The sequence below is a fragment of the Aulostomus chinensis genome, chromosome 4 (assembly GCF_037954235.1).
Source record: "Aulostomus chinensis isolate RoL2024-O1b breed Wild chromosome 4, RoL_Achi_v1.0, whole genome shotgun sequence".
NCBI classification, from domain to species: Eukaryota; Metazoa; Chordata; class Actinopteri; order Syngnathiformes; family Aulostomidae; genus Aulostomus; species Aulostomus chinensis.
In genome coordinates, this window is record NC_141323.1 from 9,548,991 (window position 1) to 9,566,180 (window position 17,190).

At 47.5% G+C, this 17,190-nt stretch overlaps 1 protein-coding gene across 6 annotated transcripts in view; it reads left to right on the forward strand.

The window, feature by feature from the left end:
- The window catches only part of LOC147262606 (thyrotropin-releasing hormone-degrading ectoenzyme-like), a 129,453-nt gene that overhangs the window by 33,759 nt on the left and 78,504 nt on the right, over nt 1–17,190 (forward strand). For all 6 annotated transcript variants that reach the window (XR_015112427.1, XR_015112426.1, XM_086201627.1 and 3 more), the window contains exon 5: nt 15,933–16,087. Coding sequence is in view for 4 of the 6 variants with exons in the window: in XM_086201627.1 (XP_086057753.1) it covers nt 15,933–16,087 (155 nt within the window). In the remaining 2 variants the exon portion in view is untranslated. The remainder of the gene's footprint in view (nt 1–15,932; nt 16,088–17,190) is intronic.

Consider the following 17,190-nt stretch of genomic DNA (forward strand, 5'->3'; position numbering starts at 1 on the left):
GATGATTCAGAGTCTTGCTGAGAGAGAGGGAGAGAATTATTAACGAACCTGAAATCTGCAGCTTCAGCTCTCAATTATCCACATTAATGTCCAGCTGTGTGAGAGAGAGAGACATTAGTGGACGGGTGATGTCCCGGCTGCAGAGATGACCGCATTTGTTTGATCACTTCCTGTCAGGCTGGCCTCGCTCGCTGCTCCAACTCAGCTCCAGAGCTCTCACTCACCTTCTCTCTAATACATTCAACTGTCCCGAAGGATAAATGAAGCGTGTTCATGGGATTCAACATACTTGACAAATATGATCTAGTCTGCGACCTCCACTAGAACTCTTAGACAAGGTCCTCTCAACCATCGCTGACGGAGGGCCGACTCCGGAGGGCCGACTCCGGAGGGCTTGTCTGATCTGCTGACTCCTCTTCCAAATCAAAAAGAACTTTTTTGAAAAATGTTTTTGTTACTGTCTTTTAGTGGAAATGTCATAATGCACAAAAACTACCTCAAATTTGTAAAAAGGGTTTCTAAACTTGCTTGAGGTGGGTTTTTTTTTTTGCCTTTTTGGAAAAAGTTTATACTTTAAACAAGAAACACCTGATGGAAATGAACCTTGACCAAGTAAATCTCGAAGTCATGTGACTGTTTCCGCCACCGCTGTCTTCCTGTTTTTCCCAAACTTTGTCTTTCTCTCTGGAGAAGCAGCAACACGTCCAATGCTGCGCAGTGATTCTGTCGGTTGTTTCAAAGTAGAGACGGCCACTGTCTGCTTATTCTGCTGCAAATGAGAATCAGCAGGTGAACAAGGTTAAGAACTTGATTTTCATTGGATGGGAGGGTTAAGTTCTCCAGAGGCTTCAGCCAATCATAATCAATTATATTTCTATTTAAACAGAAAAGATTCTGCACAGGGAGAAAGTCTCTGTGTGCAGCAGTGAACTTGTGTGTGAGCAGGATCAAACGCTACCTGGCTGTTGTCATCAGACTTGGCCGCAGGGCGGTTCATGGTGTCATGATGTTCTCAGGAACTGCACGTCCACGAACCTTCACGAGCGATCCAGATGTACTTGTAGCAGGAGAGGAAATGCTTCCAGACATGTGTGATGGCTGTAGTTGTAGCAGGAAAGTGGTCTGTTGGCCCTGACGGTGAGTCGGCGTTTGATCCCGTCAGGCGCTTCAGACGTGAATCAAAGCAGCAGAATCCTCTTTGAGGGGTGTGGGAGGATGAACACATGTTTTCTCTCCTTTCTGCTTTGAATCACCCATTTTTACTGACTTCTCTTTTACCGGCAGTCATTGAACGTGCCATGTTTCATTGATCCTGCTGCTAGCTACAGGCTAAACTAGCACACATCTGCTCTCTGCTCTTTGTAGGGTTTTACACTAATAAATGGACACATTAGCACCACACCACCATTGTTAGATGTCCATCCATTCTTCTTCGGTGCTGTAAATCAGTAGTGGAGTAGCAGTGAAGAAGGATTGACTTCCTGTGGGTTACATTCGTAGAGATTGTCAGAGCCTGACTGGTCCCAGCTGCTCAAGCCAGTATCCGCCATCTTGATGTCAACAGAGCCTGATCAGTCTAGTCACAGGATCATTGAAGTGTTTGGCAGGCATCAAATGACAAACAGCCAGTCTGCTCGTGTTTGATGTTTGAGCAGCAGATTACTGATGTTAGTGTCTGAGCGCTAGCTAGTGCTAACTGCTGGATCCTTAATTCACCTTACAAAGCTACCCGTTAGCACTAGCTTGCAGCTAACCAACAGCCATCTCCCAAGGGACAATCGGGCACTTGAGCCTGGTCTGAGGGGGCTCTGATGAGACCACCATCAGAATCAGAGCATTACTGTGAAAGCCAGTGGCGACTATTAATGGTCAACAGCTTCATCAGCCTCCAGTAGCTTCAAGCTAAATGTACATGGCTGGCTCTTCCTGCGTTCTAGAGTCACAGAGGAAAGAAGAGCAAACAAACATCTGTGATAGCTGAGGACTCCGATAAGTTATTACTTGAAATGCAAAGTACATTTGGGTGAAGTATTGCTTTAAGGCAAAACTGATCCTGAAAGCTACTCAAGTGAAAATATCAGAAGAAGTGGAATTAATTTCTGAGAGCTAAACTTGTGTATTAAAGTGTTTGAGTAGTTTCAAGTGAGATACGAGCCGTTTACAGTCTCCAACAGAAGAGAACAAACACAAATCTCTCTTTTCTCTCTCTCTCTCTCTCTCTCTGCGAGTGTAGCTCGCCCGCACAGCCATCGCAACCATTAAACGTCCCTAATTGGCGCTTTTAAAGACAGTCAGAAGACCGAGTGTGAAGCTGAAGCAGCTATTTTCATGTCAGTTCAAGACGAGGAGGGAGCTCGTTATGTAACACTCACACACACACACACTCACAAACGCCGTGTAGACGGTGTTTTTGTCCTGCTGTCAGAATCAAAGATAACCTGCTGAAGGAATGGCAGCAAATATGCAATAAAACAAGGAAAGGAGACAGTCACCAGTAGAGGCTCGACATCAATGAATAAAAACGTAATGATTTCTAAAGTTCACCTGAGGAAACTGATCGATGGAAGCATTGATCGATGGTCTGACTGGATCCTACTGTCTCAGCTGTGAGGATCCTTCGTGGGTTTATAAACTTTGACTCTTATTTTATTCAGTGGACGTCTGCCCAGCTGTGAAGGTTCTGATTGCAGCAGCGACTGTGAGGGAGAGCTGCTAAAATCCATGTAGTCCAGACCTGCAGCAGCGCACGGAAACCTCACCAGTTGGACGGTCACAGTCAGCAGGTCAGCTGGCGGTGAGCGCGTCTGCACCGGAGCACTCAGGAGACGACGTTCATTCCTTAGGCTGCGAAGGAACAGTAGAACATGTATGTTTGTATTTCACGTACACAGCAAGAAGGCCAATATACTAGCAGACAGGTCCCTCCCTCTCTATGACATACTGCTCCCTGATTGGACGGAAGCCATACTGTTGGTTGGTGGGACTGAGATCTGGAGCTGCATCCAGTTGAGGTGGACGAGCATCCGAATCACGACTCTGAAGGTCCACATATCCATTACCATGACGACCAAAGGCCTGCAGGGAGGGGTGTGCTTCAGGTGCGTGTTGGGTATTTGTGTGTTTGTTGGTCAGTTGCCAGTTTATTGACTCAAACTTTTCTTGGCAACAGAACCAAGGTCACCACACACACTCACACACACGTCTTTTCCCTCCATGATTCTTCACCTACATCATTTTCTGGAACACACCCCCTCTCTATCTGTATATAGAACAGACACACACACACACACACACACACACACACACACACACAGCCTTTAGTTAAGTCACTGTGAATATTGTCATAAAATAAAATTAATTTCCTGGAAACTTACAAAAATGTTAGGTGCTTAAGTCACAGACACACACAGTCACACACACGTAATCACACAAGCACACACACTTATAATCACACACATTGTAAATCCCGAGTCGAGGTCATTGGCCTCTCACTTCCAAGTGACCCACCATCTGTTGCCATGGTAACCTTTCTCTCTCTCTCTCGCGCTCTCTCTCTCTCCATCTCTGCATCCCTGCATCCATCTCTTCTTGTTCCTCTGTGAAATTCAAATGTTCCTGAGAACCTGTCAGTGCGGTTCCACCTCAACACTTGCGGTTCTCCCTCACTTCACCTGCTGGAACGCTTCATTGTTGAGAGCTGCCACTACAATGAGTTGCTAGACGCTGTAGAGCGTCCCAGAGCTGGGCTACAGGATCGTCGGCTAGTTACTGGCCACCAAATGATCACTTTTTTTTATTGTTTTCACACCAAAACCAGAGAGTGAATTTCTGCTCTCGTCCAGAGAAAAGGAGAATTCACCGGCCCGTCGGCCCGTACCGGTGGAAGTCCTGACCGCTAATCACCATCGTGGCGGCTGTTCCTGCCTGACTAACGGCTGCATCCAGCTTAGACTGATGCAGAGGAAACAACACGATGATGCGTAGTTGCAGATGGCAAACAACTTTTAAAATGCTCGTTTTCCCGATGGAGTTTGGAACTGCATCAACTGACAGTTTGAACCTCACACCACATTCTGGTATCACAATTCGATGTAAAATGTGTTGTAAAAAGTGTCGTCAGGTACTTTTGGCCACGTTTGTACTTCACAAACTTTGTGAGTATCAATATAAAATAGTAATAAGGTCAAAGAGAAGACTGCTGACAGCTGAAACAAAAGCACAAATCAAGGACGAGCTTTGCAGAAACGGACACGCTGATGAGTTTAATGACAGTCTGAGCCTTTCGATCGCTGCTGCAAAATAAAGGCAAATCTGTCAGGAGCCGAGAGAAACAACAAGCGTAAGGTTGATGACGATGCATTTACACTTAATCCAGAGGGATTTAGTAGAATAAGAGCTGGGGAACTTTCTCAGCCGTTGGAAGAGCAACTTATAATACACGAGTAAACTTTCTGACAGGAGCCACATCCTGAGATACTGAAGAAAATTAAAAATCTGACATTTTGTCAACAGAGCAGAGGACAGTGATGCAGGAGGAGGAGTAGAGCTGGATGCTATCAATATAGCAGGAGCCAGAGGTGATGTAGGAAGCAACAGCAGTTCCTGGTTCAGACCTCTGGGACTCCTTTGTGGATCCCAGGTTTCCTCAATTGAGGTCACACACAGGAAGCTCTGCCTTTCTGTTGAAGCTGACAATTTCAAAAAGGACAGTGGTGCTTTTATAATTGTTGCTCGGCAACTGCTAAATCACCTCTTCTTAGCCTGGTTTTACTTTGAAGAACCCTCATAGATCTCAAGCTTTTATTTTGGTGAGCTATAAACGTGCTTATTTCCTGTTTAGAGGGTGTTGGGATGTCAGGGACGAGGTTTGTTTGTAGTCCAACACGTTCATGTTTACAGGTGGATTTTATGTCATGACTGAGGTCTTTAACGTGGACGGAGCTCATTCTAACCACGGACCCGATTGCAGGAGAGTAACGAGCTTCCAGACGAGCTTCTAGATGCAATGATAGATGCAATGCTGCAGAACACCAGACGCTGGAAAACTAGGATCCATGTTAGCTCCCGGGACTCTCAAAACATGGAGAAACGAAAACGCCGTCTTCTCTTTCTGCTGTCCGTTCTTCAGTTTATTTGTGTCTCAGTTCTCTGCGTTTCTCCTCATCAAGCAGGTTAACAAGGATGCCGCTACCAGCCTGTAAAGTCTTCATGGACCTGGACCGCTTCAGAGTTCTGTTTTGTGGTCAGTCCAGGGTGGGTCAGGTTCCGCTCCGTTACCACCAGTCACAGGTCTTCCTGCCAGAATATTGCAGTTTGAATTTGAAGAAATTCCCTGGAGGTGTTTCTGGGATACGTGGTGACACGAATGCTCAGTTGGCAGATGGCAGGCGGACAGGCAGAGAGACAGGGAGGCAGGCAGGCAGAGAGACAGGGAGGCAGGCAGGCAGAGAGACAGGGAGGCAGGCAGGCAGAGAGACAGACAGGCAGGCGGAAAGGCAGGCAGGCAGAGAGACAGGGAGGCAGGCAGGCGGAGAGAGAGGCAGAGAGACAGGCAGGCAGGCGGGGAGGCAGGCAGGCAGGCAGGCAGGCAGGCAGGCAGAGAGACAGGCAGGCAGGCGGGGAGGCAGGCAGGCAGGCAGGCAGGCAGAGAGACAGGCAGAAACATCAAAGCTAAACAGGACTGAGCAGATGAAACTATCCTGTCAGAGAATGTCGTCTATCAGGTCTTTAATCCAGCATATCAAAGCTCAATTTTCCTCTGAGCAGATCAAACCTTTTAATTCTAAAATGGTCGGATCAGCACGTGGGATTGCCCTCTTCACTGGTGAGGTGAGGCGGTTCGGCCCGTCACTGCTGCCTCTGCCTGGGATGACGAGGACGAGTCGCCACTCGCTGATAACACGCATCAGTTCTGGTGATGCTGGTCGCTCATGAACTGCCTCTGAGGACAAATTAGAACCCGTGTGTGGAACCAAAGGAGGACGTGTCAGAACCGCTGAGACGTGGTCTGGTTTGACAAGGAGAATCAATCGATTCATCAGTGGTACCAGGCTGAGAATGCGCTGTGATCTTGTAGCCACTGGGAGAACTGGTTTTACTGGTTTTCCTTTGTCTTTCTGTCTGTAGCTTTAATATCCGCTCAGAAACACACACACACACACACACACACACACACACACACACACCTGCTTCCCCCCGGGTGCTAATCTGATCTCCTAGGACTGGTCCTCCTGAGACGACTTCATTCTTCTGACTCTAAAGCAGCTGAGTGGAACACAGCCGAGTGTGTTTCTGCTGAACGTAAAACGAGGTGGGGGAATGTGTGTGTACCGTCAGGTGTCACCTGACCCGTCACGTCCCAGCCACGACCATTCATTGTGCTAAGCTAACTACCTGGCTCTCGGCTCCCTACAGGCGGGTTTCGATCACTTGTCTGGACGACAAGAGACTCGTATCTTGTGGTGAAACCGTGTATCTTCCCAGAATGTTGACCAGCATAAATGTAGCTGTTCCACATGTTCACCTTGTGTGACTGCCGAGCGCTGCAGGTCTCAGAGGCAGGGTGTATTTTCCACAGCATGGATCATTTCTGACCTCGTTAATGAGTCTAATGGACAGTATGCAGCGTTTCCTTTGTCTCTGAGCCTCGCTGCTTAACCTCCATTATTAAAGACAGAACTGGTGCAGCCTGGAGCTACGTACACACCGCTGGACAGCACATCAGCTGAGCGCTGACATCCTCATAATGAGGCGGCTCATTAGCCTGAAGGCAGCTCGGACAAAGGAGGATTAACTGAGTGTGTGTGAATTATAATCACCGCTAATCTCATAACGGCAGCACTGATGACATCTTTGTGGACTTGAAAGATGTCACTCATCCACTCGTTAAAACCACGCACGTCTTCAGTGGAGGGTTGAAGACTCCACGCATTTGATAGTTGTCTAACGGTGGAGGTCCCCTTTAATCTGAGTGGATGAAATCACAAGTGGCTCAGAGCAGCCACCTGGAGGTTGGAAGCTCCTGGGATGAGGCCTAAATCTCAGGATTTGAGTTGATAAGAGGATCGTTGTGATGGTTCTGGTAGATTGAACCCGGCTCTGTTTTCTCATCTTTCTGGTTCTGAATCTGTGGTCATTACTTCACATGAAGGTCTTCCAGCTGAGTCAGGTTATGTTGCCGAATACTGCAAAAACTTTCACGGCTGTTTCAAAGTGTCTCTTGATGCCGACATCAGGGGGATGGAGTGTGTGAACTAATCCAGCATCCCAGTATACCACAGCGCTGGTCTTACTGGAGCTGATTGAGTCCAGGCTCCTTTCAGAAAACAAGCATTTAAAAAGAGTGTGTCATCATCTGGTGAAAACGAGACGAAGCGTCAGTTTCATCTGTGCCTGAAAACCTCACCGCGGCGTCGGTGCTTTGGCATTATTTTGATGTGTTTCTCGTTGGGAAACCTCAGTGAGATCTAAGCTGGAAGCAGCGGTTGTTCAGTTCCTGGCTGTGACGGCTGTGGAAGTCTCCAGGCTGCGTGTCCTCACATCGTCTCTGCTGCTCCTGAGCCGAGCCTTCATATTCAGATTAGAGGTTCTGGATTATCTGGTAGTGGATGGAGCCTGCATCCGGTTGTTGGTTTGTTAGATCCTCCTCAGCTTCTGCAGGTGAGTGGAAACTGAGGTGACATAGTTGACTTTGTGTGTGTGTGTGTGTGTGTGTGTGTGTGTGTGTGTGTGTGTGTCTCCATCCCATGAACCAGACTAATTAATCCTCTGTATTAGCGCTTCCTGTCTCTCTGCTACGTCCCTGTTTGAAGTGGGTCATTTATCACTAGGATGTTTGTACAAAGTTCATTAGAATATAATGAGCCGTAACTCATGCCTGTCTGTCCGTCTGCACCTGTCTGTCTACATCTGCATGTCTGTCTTACCCTGTCCATCTGTCTACACCTGCACTTACCTGTCAGTCTGCACCTGTCTGTCTGTCTGCACCTGTCTGTCTGTCTGTCTACATCTACACCTGTCTGTGTTAACCCGTTCATCTGTCTACACCTGCACCTGTCTGTCTGTCTGCACCTGTCTGTCTGTCTGCACCTGTCAAGACCCTCAAGCAGGTTGTGATAAACCCTTAGTAACAAAAATAAGACGCTGGTTTCCTTTGATCTCGTCTGACATCAGAACTAACGAAAGTTTCTGATGGCTGCTTCTCCTGCCAACATGATGCTGCTGGTAATCATCTGACTGGTGTCTCGCTGCTTCTTCACGCGTGTACTGACGGGGCAGCTGGCGCTCGCTTGTTTGCGCGTGCAAATATGATTTGAGGCCTGTAGTTTGTTGCTGAGGCTCAAAGTGGATGACTTCCAGTGGCTTCACACAGGTGTGAACCTCTGTTATTGGTAGAGGAGGCTGCAAACACGGGAAGAAGGTCCCAACCAAGCTCCTTCCAACGCGTGCGGCCGCTAATCCCATTCCGACCGGCACTTGGAATCGATTATGCAGCTAACACCTGTTGACTGTTCACGCGTGTCCCTGCGAACACGCCTGATTGTCTCTCCTATGTTCTCGTTTACTGCCTGCTCGCCTTAGTAAACAAAGTGAAAGGTTGTTAGAAGCCGTTCAAGTTGTTTCACATCATTTCCATGTTTCACACCTCAGCGGTGCAGTGTTCTGATGCTTCTGGAGGCCCGTGAAGCTCAGGGGCTGCGTCGGCCAGGAAGAAGAGATCGCAAACACTCAAAATCCGAAAAAGAGCGCAGACCGCCTCGACCAACCATAATGGAGGAAACAGATGGCGAAGCAGGAGAGTGATTCATGTGATGAAATGCGAAGAGAGAAGAACAGATGGAGGAAAGAGAAGAAAAGAAGTAAAGATGACGAGGGAATGAAGAAGAGAATAATAAGGGAAACAAAACAAAGACAAATAAAGCAGAAAGAGCTTATAAACAGCCATCTGCTGCTTGATGAGAGTCAGCCTGCTGAGGGGTTTGTCTGTCCGTCACCGCCGTCAGGTGAACGTGTCACTGGAGCGGCGTTCTAGCATGGCAGTTCTCATGGTTACAACATGGCGGCTGCCAAGAAGAAGAAGGGCTACCTCTACCACCTGGATTGGACTACTTTTCTGGGGTCTTACTAAGTGTTGCCATGGTAACCACACGATAACAAATAGTAAATTGATAGCTGTCAACCCACAGACATGGATGTGGCCACCACGATGGCACATATTGGATGTTTGGTGGCCTGCGACGGTTGGTTGGCATTTATCTTGGATTTGGGTTTTTTTTGAAGCAGAAGTGACCTTGATGGGAGGGTGGCGCTTCTAGCTAGCTAGTTAGCAACAGCCATCCATAGTTCACTTGAACTGTGATGCTAATTTTGTGTGATGACTTGTCAGAGCAGCCTCGGGGGTCGGATGTGGTCCGCCCCGCAATATCATCATCACCAAATTATAGTTTTATGGTCAAATTTGGCCTGTGATTTCTCACATCATCATTATGATGATGATTATTATAATTATTATCATTATTATTACCAGTAGTAGTAGCAGTAGTGGGTCGTTCAAGCAATGAATCATCAGTTTTTGTCTGTGTTATGTTTGGCTTTGAGACAAACACGAGCAGAACCAAAGCAACGGAAGCTCCAGTTGTATGTTGTTGTTGTTGTTTTTTCAGATTTAAGCTAACAGTATCATTTGGTATAAATTTTTAGCTCTAAAGGAACATTTTTTAGTGCCTGTTTTTAGCTTCAAGCTAACATTATCTTGAGCTAGCATCATCAGTTGGTGTAAATTATTAGCCCCAAGGGAATGTCTTTTAGTGTCTTTAAGTGTTAAGCTAACTTTCTCTATTTGTAACTGGTTGTAGTTCTAAGCAAACGTTAGTTTGAGGGGATGTTCCTACTTCTCAACTCTTTGTCTTGGTGTTTGTTCCTAGTTTTAAGCTAACGGTACCTTTTGGTGCTAGTTCTTAGTTCTAGGGCTCATCAGCCCGCTAGTGTCTCTGTGAAATTGAATGTTGTTCATGAATACTGACATTTTGTCTGATCGCTAATGAAAAAATACACTTGGAAATAGTGTGCATGCAGTGTGTATACACACACACACACACACACACACACACACACACTCATTCTGATGTGAACCGAGGTGATGGTGAAGATGTTGATCTTTCAGTCCTCATGCAAACTCAACATCTCTGTTGCTTTGTATGAGTGGAAAATCCATATTTGTGTGTGTGTGTGTGTGTGTGTGTGTGTGTGTAGAGGAGACTCAGAGGACAGTGACCATCAGATCGCCCGAGGCGGGCTGATTGGCTTGGCTTGCTGCCAGCTCAGCCAATCGGAGCCCTAGATTTCCCTGCAGCGATAAAAGCAGCAAAACGTTTCACAGGCGGACAGAGGCGACCTTTAAACTCAAGAACCGTTAACACATCTGGAAACGTAGCTACTGATAAAACAAATGACCTGATTCACGCCTCAAACTGTACGCTGATAACTCATTTTTGATTGGACGGCCTTGCAGATGTTTCTCAGAAACTGACCTTCACAGCACGTTTGAATAATCACGGGTGGGGAACTATTGATAGCAGTTACTACATATTATCAAGTACTTCTACTGCCTGTCCTAACTGCCAGCCAGTCCAGAAGCAGTTTACGTTCAGCTCATCTCCCAATCTGGACGTAGTTCTGATTGAGCCTACAGGGAACAGAAGGAAGAGAGTCGAGGTGCTATGGGACTGGATTTTCACTCCTGTTCCACCCTCAGGAGTTTTAGCACTGCGCCGCTAACGATTACCTGAAATTGGCTGCTCCATTCTGATGAAAGCTTGTGGAAAAAAAGATTGGACTTTGGCATTAAAAAAGGAAATATATGCTTTTTATTAATATTTGGTATATATTGTTGGGTGGTCGAACAATGTGACGCAGGACGTTTCTCATTCCTGCTCGACTTTAATAACTTGTGATGTTCCTTGTAACTCGGCCCCGGGGACACCAGCAGCTGAACCGTGCGCGTGTTGGTTTTCAGAGCAGTAATGAACATCTCCTGCTGCAGCTGGATACCAGCGGTGTGCCGCAGGTTCCTCTCGTCTGACGGCTGTGGAGGCGTTTTAACATTCAATGTCTCGCCTCTTGAATACGGCGCTGCTCTTATCTGAAGGAGCTAAAGATAATTGGTGGACAAGTGGAACTCGACCAGCGAGGAAGAAAGAGAGAGAGAGAGATGGGGAGAGAGCGAGGAAAGGTGGAGACAAAGAGGACTTTTAGCTGTGTGTTTGTGTGAGGACAAACCCCTGGCTGGAACCCCAACACCCCGAGTGAAGGATGAGAAGAGGTGGAAAATCCTTCCATCAGCTAAAAGAAGCAAATCTATGATTACAAAAATGAAAATACAGCACAAAAAAGGTCTGCATAAAGATTTTAAAGGAACACGTCGTCCTCTTGTTGGAGAGTTCTCATTAAAAACAAATCTTGTTAGTAGGTAGTGAAGAATATAGATTTTTACGGATGCAGCCTGAATAATAAGCACACATGTACCTTTCTATCATTACCACATTCGATCAGGGAACAGCGCCTTCGTCGGACCAGCCCTGTACAGCTACCCCACGCCACCCCAGCGCACCGGCGGAGGAGCAACCGTCCTTGGATCGCTGTTTGAGGGAGCGGACAGCTTTTCTAGCGGCAAAATGCCTCGGCGCAGGTCTGCGCTCTACAGTGCCCCCTAGGTTACATCAGAAACAGGAATGTGCTGCCTTCCTGAAGGTGGATTTAGGTTCCATCCACAGCCATGAGCTTTGGGCAGGAGCTGACACCAGTGTCCAAAAGGGGGCGGGGCTGGACCACCTCGGCGCCGTGTCGCCATACAAGTCCAGCTTAATCCAGGCCGTTCTCTTTCGTGGTTCTCCATTGATGGAACACGCTACTAGATGCTATCAGAGCAGGGCGTCCTTGTATCTCACTGACTGAGCTCTTCTGAGAGCACCACATCCTCCAGGACCGCCATATTTGGAGAACGCCCCTTACACTGCAACAGAAAGGTCAACTGATCTGAGCGAGTGGTCAGAGGCGAAGTGAGGTCTCTGCTAGCCTGCTAGCCTGTTTTAACTAGCACACTGTCCACACTCACAAAAGTCAAAATATTTCAACTAATTTGAGGCGTCCTAAACGCACCAAAGAGCAATGATTTCTGAGCAAATGAAGGGACGTCCAAGTGTTTTCAGAGATTTACGGCCCCCAATGTCTGTGTGTGGAAAGGAGGCGTAATTCACACTTGCTGTGGATGTTTTCATTTTATCTCCTGCACTTAGTTTTACTGCTTCCTTCGATGGAGTACATTTGAATGTACGTAATTGTAGAAACAGTTGGAGCTCCTGCTGACCAGTTGGGTTCTTCCTCTCGTACCTGGACGTGGCAGCTGGGGTTTCACTCTGCTGCTCAAATGAACCTGTCAACGGTGAGAGAAACAGAAACTCAATTCAGGTAAAACTCTTAAGTGTTGAGCGCATGTGTGTGTGTGTGTGCGCGCGTGTGTGTAAATGTTTGTGTGTGAGAGAGAGAGAGAGATAGACAGTGTGTGTGTGAGTGTGTGTTTCTGTGACATCTCCTGGAGGTTCATTCGGCACTAAAATGAAACGATTCATTAGATTTTAATTTAAATGTCTATAGAGTAGAATGTCTCATTTGCATATTCCACCTTAAAGCAAACAGCCTCATTTGCATGTCACCCCCCCCCAGTTAAACCCCTCAAGTTTCATTTCCAACCCGCCGGCCAATCAGTTCTGCTGTCGGAGTCACACTCATGAGGAAAATGAGCTGTCAGCCAATCACATCCCGCCTGGGAGCACACGCTGGCACCTGATTGGGTGCTTGGTTGTGGATGTTGTATGTCACAGTTTTGGACTTCTGTTTCCATGGTAACTTATAGATTTCGTAACGCATTACCTGCATTGCCAATTACAGCCCGCCTCCCCTGGGCTGTGATTAGTCCTGTGTCTGGTGAAGTCAGCTTTAACCAATCAGAGAGCTGGAGGTGACCAGCGATTGGTGCTCCATTCAGGGTTAGTGGTTATCCAGTTCCCCCACATTCTTCTGGCACGTAACCATTTCAAATGCCAAATTGAAGCAGTCCAGTTAGATCCCATCACAAAGAACATCCCCCGGTTTGTTGACAGTTGGTAACCCACGTCTCCATGCACAGCCTGGAAAGGTGTTGATGCACCTGCAGCACCCCAGATGTGTACGATGTCAAGGCAGCTGACCCGGGCTGAGACGCCACATTTGTCTGTTTTCCGACACCTGGATGTGTTGTGCTTGTTTGAGACAGCAGCAGAAGAAGAAGAACCCTGTTAGCTTCCTCCTAGCCTGCTAGTTTTATTTTAGCTAGCACACTTCACACTGCTTATTTGTAATCTACAACAAAAGTTCAGTGACTGATGGAGAATTGAATTTTTGAATGGATCATAACATTAATAACTTTATTGATACAGAACCTTAATCGGGGTTCTTTGTCAAAGCCCTCTGAAGGAAACGCATTGACAGCAGGCCAAACAGGAACCGCTGAGTTCTGTAGATGCAGTTTTAATGGTTGTTTCTGGAAACAGAAATCTGTACGGAGACGTTTGGATGCGTTAAGCTGCAGCTGGCTGGTCGGTGTTAAAGCGTTTGTATGGCTGCCGGGCAGCGCTTCACGTCTGAGTGTGTGAGATGTTGATTTGTACTCGGAGCAGGTGGAGATACGGACGTGAACACAGAGAGATGGAGTGTAATTAAGGAGGCTTGTTGGCTTCCTACTCAGCAGATACTGGTCAGCGCTCGCGACTCATCTGTGTCAGTCAGAAGAACTCAGCCGAGATTAGATGATCGTGCAAATGAAAGTATTCTTGTCAAGACATGACTCAGCGTAGTCGTCACAGAGCAGGAAGATAAGATGTGTTACAGCATCATGAATGAAGTGTCAGGCAACAAACATCATTTTTACATTTCTTTCAGTGACAAAAAGCAAAAACCACTCAGTGAAATGGTTTAGTATCAAAATAGTCCAGTGGTAGGTGTCCTTCTGTTTGTGCTCTCTGAGTGGTGACCCCCTCTGTGTGTGGGGGGGCAGGTTCTCAGCTCCGTGGCGCCGAACCCTCGTCTGTTCCCCTTATTACTAAGACTCAATTGTTCAGGGAGCACCGAGGCACTGAACCTGACTCTGCTCCTCTTTGTCCTGGGGTAGAATCAGTCAGAGGGTCCCAGACCCAGCACGTAGTGACTATGTAGCACTAACTGGGTTGGGTGATGTTGTATGTTTGTTATATTAAAAAAAAAAAAAAAAGTGTGGGGGGGCGACACTTCTTCTGCCACTAGATGGCAGTACCTGTGACCAAATCACTACTGAAGCACTTTGGCGCTTCCTATGGACTTTTCCTTAATTAAGTCTGAATTCTTGCTAGTGTTGTACGTCGCTTTGGACAAAAGCGTCTGCTAAATGAAATTGGAGAGTTGTAGAATTGTAGGATTGTAGAGTTGTAGGATTGTATTACGTCTTTTGCGCTGTTTTCGTCTGTTGTGCATCCAAACCAAACCACAGAGCCCGTTTTATGAAATATGAGGAGTAGAAAGTACAGATGCTTGTGTTAAATGTAGTGAGTACACTCAGTAGAAGTCAGTACGATCAGCAGTCAAGGAGAGTGCAGGGCTGTCTGCCGTCCTCCTGAGCAGCTCTGAGAAGCAGCAGCCAGGCCAGGCGGAGGGAGACGCCCCTCCCGGCTGCTTCAGCTGGGTCGCGTCGCTCTGCAGGTCCTCAGAAGGAAAATCAGCCGTTGAAGTCATTTCATGATGCAAGTCGCTGCTTTCATGCTTGTTATGCAAAAACTTGAAGGATTTTTTTTTCTTGGTCTGTCTGAATTTAGAGTGGAGTGTGTCGTCTCTTGCAAATGATCCTGGTGATGTAGGTGGTGTGTGTGTGTGTGTGTGTGTGTGTGTGTGTGTGTGTGTGTGTGTGAAATGAGAAGTGGGTTCTTGTCTGACTTGTCTGATCAAGTGTTCACGTCCCCGTTGTGGTTGGTTAGTGTCTTCATGCTGCTCTCAGGCTGCTGTGTGGGTGAGTGTGTGTTTTAGCGTGAGTCATGATTGACAGCCTGATTGCTCGGGTGACTGACAGGCTCATCCTGACATTACCACCAAAACGTAGCAGCTGCAGCGGTGACCGTACGTTTGATTCCGTCCTGCTGATGATGACGACTGAGCTCAACAGCTCAAGCTTCCAACTCAGCTGACGTTCATGTCGGACTCCTGAGACAACGCCGTGTCGCCCGCCCGGTGTATGGTGCTGGACACGTGAGGTGAACGACGGTTCACCACAGTCAGCTGACTACAAGGTTGATGAAAGTGTCGAGAAAGACGTAACCCTCGGGAACACGGCAGCTTTCCGTGGTTGCCAGAGCTGAGATGGAGCCACGCTAAGGCGCCGCGGCGCGTGTTGTTAGATGAGGGTTTCCCTTTAGACGAAGAGGGGAGACGTGCAGGAGAAGGAGAGTTGCTCATCTCTCCGTCCAGAGGCGTCTCAGCTTTTAGGCCTCTTCATTTCTGTGGAATCAGCACAATTGGCAACACTCGTTTACTTTCATCACCATGACTTTCACTTGGACTTGACTCACTGGCCAGCAGGGTAACTCCACTTTTAATTACTTTTCCTGGTCTCTAATAAATCTTTACTGAGGGTAAACACCTTCCTCGCCTCCTTCCTGATCACTTTGCTTCTCTTTGAACTCGTCGCCGCCCCTCTCCGCTCCTGTCTCTCCTGGGTCCAGCAGGTCTGTGAAATGACTCAGGAGTTTAACTCGAAGCCAGATGTGATCAGCAGTCATTCAGCTGCTCTGATGCGTCCCCATCGCCCCTGACGGGACCTTACTGACTCAGGAAGTGTTGAAAAGCTGTAACCTGGCGTTCTGTGTCATCATCAGACTTGTTGGCGGTGCCCAAACATCCGTACGCCGCCATGGAGAACTGGGGGCTGAGCGTCTTTGTGGAGCAGAAGATCCTGCTGGATGCCGAGGTGTCGTCGTCGTCCTACCAGATGGAGCTGACCATGGTGGTCGTCCACGAGATCTGCCACCAGGTAGGGGCGTGTCTGATGACCTTTAACCTTTCATCCCATTCACCACAAAAACACACGTTATTGTAGTTTTACATTTGCTGGCTTCATTCGAGCTTTGGAGATCGTTCCCATGCACCTGGTAGGTGAAGTACAAGACAAGAAGCAGTACTTACAGATACACGTTTGAAGTACTCAGGTAGTACTGGTCCTCAGGAGGTCACGTGTCCAGCTTTTGACTGACAGAAAGATTCACAATGGCCCCTCAGAGCCACAAGTGTTTGCACCTTTGTAGCAACACACTCGTGTGTGTGGACCCGTTTTGAGTGTCTGGACAAGCCAAACCTCCCAGTAGGTTACTGGGCCACACTGGGCCGTGACCAATAGCAATCAGGCTCCTACCAGACGCTGGTGCTTGTGTGCAGTTTGTCTTTGCATATTCTCACGTTGGCAGTAAAACCCTGAGCTGAGGGAGGAGCAGCAGAGGCTCGCACCGCCGCTATTCGGTCTCCAAACAGAGAGACAACTTCCGCTCTGCTTAGGAAATGATTTCTCATCAGGTATCATTTTGGAGCTTGTCAGCATCTCATCTTTTTATCCTTATTTATGTTAATTAAATGAATGGTGCTCAAGTTTTGGACGTAGTTGATGCTGTAGCACCGTGACGGATGTTACCCCTGTTGTCATGGCGATTTGGGGAGGAATCAAAAGGCTGGAATGGGTTCTTGCCTTTTTCTTAGAAGGTTCACTTCTCATAACTTCAGGTCTTCTCATGTGATCGTCAAAACATCCGTGTGGTGCTCTGAATAAAGTCTCTGGGCGAAAAAATGTCCTTTTAGAGAAAATGACGCACCTGCGGCGTCTAAATCAGTTGATAATACGTTATCTGACTGAGACAGAAACACGCCGCCGCTGTGAAATGACTCCACCATTGAGCTGTAATTGTCAGTGCTGGCGTGAGGTCCAGGCTGCTGCTACAGAGTTCTCCTCTCACTCACACTCACACACACACACACACACACACACACACACACACACACACACACACACTCACACACACACACACACGCACACACACAGACACACACACGCACGCACGCACACACACACGCACACACACTCCACTT